Source organism: Chaetura pelagica, unplaced genomic scaffold (assembly GCF_000747805.2).
Source record: "Chaetura pelagica isolate M959 unplaced genomic scaffold, ChaPel_1.0 scaffold1820, whole genome shotgun sequence".
NCBI lineage: Eukaryota > Metazoa > Chordata > Aves > Apodiformes > Apodidae > Chaetura > Chaetura pelagica.
The window spans coordinates 79,286-83,860 of record NW_009951916.1 but is presented as its reverse complement, the minus strand read 5'-3'; the positions used below and the strand labels follow the sequence as shown (position 1 = coordinate 83,860).

The following is a 4,575-nucleotide window of genomic DNA, read 5'->3' as shown; positions in this document are numbered from 1 at the left end:
CCTGGTGGGCCCGGGCCGTGCCGGGGCCCTCGGGGGGAGCGGGGACGCGGGCGGGGAGGGGGTACCGGGGAGATGGGACACGCGGGAACACGGCACGGGCAGGGGGAGGAACGTGGGGATGTGGGGCAGACAAGGACACAGGGCACAAGGACGCAGCGCAGAGGGACAGACAGAGGGCCGCGGGGCACAGACAGGGGCAGGGACGGGGGTCTGACCGGGGGCTGTCGCTGCAGAGTGGATCGAGCGCCAGCAGGCCAAGAACAGGTACTACTATTACCACCAGAAGTTCCGCCGTGTGCCCGACCTGAGCGAGTGCCTGGAGGGAGACTACCTGTGCTTCTTCGAGGCCGAGGCGCAGTGGAGGAGGGACAGGTATGGGTGTCCCCAGGGTGTTCCCAGGCTGCCCCCAGGCGAGGCTGCCCCAGAACACACTGATCATCTGGTCAGTCAGCCCTGGGAGCCACAGCAATTGGTGTGAACTCACGTTTTCATGGAATCTGGGGGGTTGAGGAAGCACATCTGCCCAGCATTTGGTAGCACTGCTGCTGTTAGGACACATCCTGCACTGCCTGGCTCCTTCAGGACAGGATCCTGCAAAAACCCAGAGATGACCTTCCACAGGGCATCACTGCCCTTTGGCTCAGCTTTTCTGTCACCTCCTGGCTGTGGTTGCATTCACACCATCATCTGTCCTGCAGGCTGGTTGATCAGGAAATCGTGGAGATCATCCGGGAGAGGGTAGGTGCGTGCAAGCAGAGGGAAGGGCCCAACCAGTTCCAGAACTGTGCCAAGGAGGTGGAGCTGCTGGCACGGGTCACCAAGGCCTACCAGGACCGATGTGAGTATGGACCAGCCTGCACATCTGCTGCAGGGGAAGGAGGGGGCTAGAACCACCTCTCTGCTTCACGGGGAGCAGGGCCTGGTGTGTTCAGCTGCTGAGGGGCACCTCAGGCATTTCCTTGCTTTTTAGATGGTGACCTTGGTGCCCACGGGAATGCCAGGACGTGCCTGATGAAGCAGAAGCACAGGATGATGGAAGAGAGGAAGGCACAAGCAAAGGCCTCTGAGAGCTGAAGGGTTCACACCTCCCTCTGTGGTTGGATCTTGCACATTGTCTCTTTGAACTCTGATGCTGGTGAGGACTACAATAAATGTGCAGCCCAGACACTTGGTGTACAACCAGAATCCAGACTCGTTATTTGAGGACATCTGCACTTCCCAGGTCTGCATTCACCTCTCAATTCCAATGACCATCACCATCCCCTGAACCACAGCCAGCCCCTCATCCCAGGCTGCCTGGGGAGGGGGTTTCCCCTTCCCTACCTCCATGAACCAACTCCCTGAGCTGCTCTGCCCAGCCGTGGCAGAGAATTCCCTCAGTCAGGGCAAGGATTACATGCTGAAGGACACCACCATCTCCAGAGCTGGTTCCAGACCATTCAGGGTTCATGCACCATTACCAAGGCTCAGTGTAACACAACATCCCATCCAGCACATGTGCAGGTTCTGCCCACAGATCTGACCCTGCTTAAATCCCCAGCAAAGGTTTCATCCACCTTCCTGCCCCACTCACCACCCCACCAAACCAATCACCATTTCTTGTTCACTCATCACTTTATTGTCTTGTACAAAACCCACTTAAGTTGTTGCCACAGCAGCTGCCTGGGTTCTCTGCACCGAGACTCTGGTGTGGGTCTTGGCCAGATGATCAGTGAACTCCTGCAAAAAAGCCACATTTTATTGTATTAAACCACTCTTAGCACAGATTTCTCAGCACTTCATCCCCTTCCAAGGTATTTGAGGGCTGGGATCGTTCAGATATGACTGATTTTTACTTTCTATTTCAAAGCTTTCCTGTTTCCTTGGTCCACAAAATGCTGTTTTCAGGTATTCCTCAAAACCACCCACTGGAAGATTCCCCCTTACAGGTCTCTGACTGCAGCTCTGCTGTTACTAAATGCAGATCTTTGGGCACAGGACTGGAGCCCCCCAGGGCAGGATCTGATCTCTTACCTGGTAAGGAGACTTGGTGAAGACAGTCTCTTTCCAGAGGTCAGGGGTTAGGTAACTGTAGGTCTTGGAGATGGCATCAAAGGTGGCTTTAGCTGGGGACAGAGACAGGTGTTGCACAGCACGGCCACAGAAACCCACCCGTGGTGCCCACCCGCACAGCTCCACCATGTTGAGTTGAGGAGGGAGCAGGGAGACCAGGGCAGGGTCCCCTGGTGCACTCACACCCCTCGGGTTTCTCTCTCTCTCCATTTACGACAATTACACTACAGCAACCAAGTGCAACCGCGCAGATTGGGAGATTGCAAGGCCCAGGTGAAGACACAACAGCTTGTTTCTGACTTCTACAGAACTTCAGGATCACCTGCAGCAGGATGAACCTGTGTTGTAGAAGTGATCAGAAGCCCCGGCTTCTGCCGGGCTGCTGGCAGCTTTTGATTTGACACCGATTAAAAAATACTAAAGAAACAGGTGTGTTGTGTTCCTGGCAAGGACAAACAGCACAGGGAGCTCAGCCCAAACAACCCCATTGCTCACCGAAGTTGCCCAGGGTGGCCGTGCAGCCCCGGGCTGAGGTGTAGCAGTCATCAATCCCAGCCATCATCAGCAGCTTCTTGGGGACCGGGGCAGAGACGATCCCGGTGCCGCGGGGGGCCGGGATCAGGCGCACCAGGACAGACCCGCACCGGCCGGTCACCTGCGGACACGGAGGGTTACAGCTCCCAGCTCCACCCAGCCCAGGATGAACCCCCAAGCCCAGGATGACACCCCAGCCCATCCCGCTCACCTTGCACGGCACCGTGTGGGGCTTCCCAATCTTGTTGCCCCAGTAGCCTCGCCGAACCGGCACGATGGACAGCTTGGCCAGGATGATGGCCCCGCGGATGGCGGTGGCGACTTCTTTGGAGCATTTCACGCCCAGGCCAACGTGCCCGTTGTAGTCCCCGATGGCAACAAAAGCCTGGGGTTGAAAGGGACGTTCTCAGTAGGAGCTGCAGGGCTCAGAACACCCAGCACAACTCGAGGCCAGTCTGGTGTGGGCTGTGCAGTGAGCAGCTGCAGCTCAAGAAACCCCATTTCAGACACGAGGAAGAAACTCCTCCCTGGGGGTGGTGACACTGGCTCAGGTTGCTCAGGGAAGCTGTGGCTGGAAGTGTTCCAGGACTAGATGATCCCTTCCAACCCAAACCATTCCATGATTCTGATTTTTCCCCTTAGTGCTCCCCTTCAATCAAAACCAGCTAAAGCTGAGGAACTGGGATCCAAATCCCTGCTGCAGCCTCATGCTGGTCCAAATTCCCAATCATCTCCAAGCAGCATTTCCTCTTTACACCTGAGATTTCTCCCTCCACCACAGCCCCCAAGCAGCAAACGTCACTGTGCAAGAGTGACTTCATTTCACACTAGGGCTGTTTCCAGTAACACCTGAACACATCACCAGGGTCCTCAAGTTAGAATAGTAACTCTATAAGCCACACAAGCTGATCCCCGCACCAAAACATCTACTAAACCCTACAGAAAAAAGATACTTTACATACTAATTCATTAACATGATACCAAAAAAGCAGCAGACAACACACACCAAGTTTTGAACATGAGAAAGAAGAAAAAAAGGCCACCTTAAACCTGGTCCGCTGGCCAGCACGGGTCTGCTTCTGGACAGGCATGATCTTCAGAACCTCGTCCTTCAAGGAAGACCCCAGGAAGAAATCGATGATCTCTGACTCCTGCAAGAGTCAGTCATTGCATCAGTCACAAGAGGACACTTTTTAAACACACCACAGCCAGAAAGGCTCCTGTAATTCAAGTTGAAGAACCTTACACACACTTACTTTGCTACAGGAACTTAAATGTTAACCTCTGCAGACATAAACTTAATCTATCCTGCCAATCCACTTTTTCCATTACTGAGCAGAACTGTTACAGAAACACCTGAGAAATGAGCTGCCATCCCCACCCACGGCAGAACACATCACCCAGCAGCTGCATCAGTCCTCAGCTCCTGATGATTAACACCACTAACTCGAGAACATTTACCCCGAGCAACTGCTGCTGCTCTGCAATTCAGACTCAGATTGTGCTGCACATGAAGTGTTCACAGCAACTTACCTTGATGGGGAGTGAAAAAAGATAGATCTCTTCAAGAGACTTGATCTTCATGTCCTTAACCAGGCGACCAAGTTTGGTGACAGGAATCCACTGGGAAGAAAATCGGTGGGAAAAGGGTCAGTAGCAGCAGCTGGGAGCAGCCCAGGGGAACCAGTGTGATTTCACAGAATCACAGCATTTTTTGAGTTGGAAGGGATCTTAAAACACCATCGAGTTCCAACCCCTGTGCATGGGCAGGGACACTTCCCACTGCAACAGGCTGCTCAGAGCCCCATCCAACCTGCCCCTGAACACCTCCAGGGATGGAGCCCCCACAACATCCCCGGGCAGCCTGTTCCTGTGTCTCACCACCCTTACACTGAAGAACTCACGCCTGATCTCCAACCCAACCCTTCCTGCTCCAGCGCTCAGGATGGCAGCAGACACAGCCCCCTCGCACACCCCCCCCGCTCCACC

At 54.6% G+C, this 4,575-nt stretch overlaps 3 protein-coding genes across 3 annotated transcripts in view; 2 read left to right on the top strand and 1 right to left on the bottom strand.

Moving 5' to 3' along the window:
* Positions 1 to 72: 72 nt before the first annotated feature.
* On the top strand, positions 73 to 1,074 carry NDUFB10 (NADH dehydrogenase (ubiquinone) 1 beta subcomplex, 10, 22kDa). The gene is made up of 4 exons (XM_009994788.1): positions 73 to 112; positions 234 to 372; positions 699 to 838; positions 971 to 1,074. Exons 1-4 carry the CDS (start codon positions 73 to 75, stop codon positions 1,072 to 1,074), a joined length of 423 nt encoding a protein of 140 aa, XP_009993090.1.
* Positions 1,075 to 1,595: 521 nt separating this feature from the next.
* On the bottom strand, positions 1,596 to 4,206 carry RPS2 (ribosomal protein S2). Its single transcript, XM_009994713.1, has 6 exons — positions 4,120 to 4,206; positions 3,630 to 3,737; positions 2,798 to 2,971; positions 2,548 to 2,707; positions 2,014 to 2,105; positions 1,596 to 1,719 (listed from the first exon to the last, which is right to left on the bottom strand). Exons 1-6 carry the CDS (start codon positions 4,168 to 4,170, stop codon positions 1,639 to 1,641), a joined length of 666 nt encoding a protein of 221 aa, XP_009993015.1. The 5' UTR covers positions 4,171 to 4,206; the 3' UTR covers positions 1,596 to 1,638.
* TBL3 (transducin (beta)-like 3) overlaps positions 4,169 to 4,575 on the top strand; it is a 13,731-nt gene continuing 13,324 nt past the window's right edge. The window contains exon 1 of the mRNA XM_009994776.1: positions 4,169 to 4,195. Coding sequence (XP_009993078.1) covers positions 4,169 to 4,195 — 27 coding nt within the window. The remainder of the gene's footprint in view (positions 4,196 to 4,575) is intronic.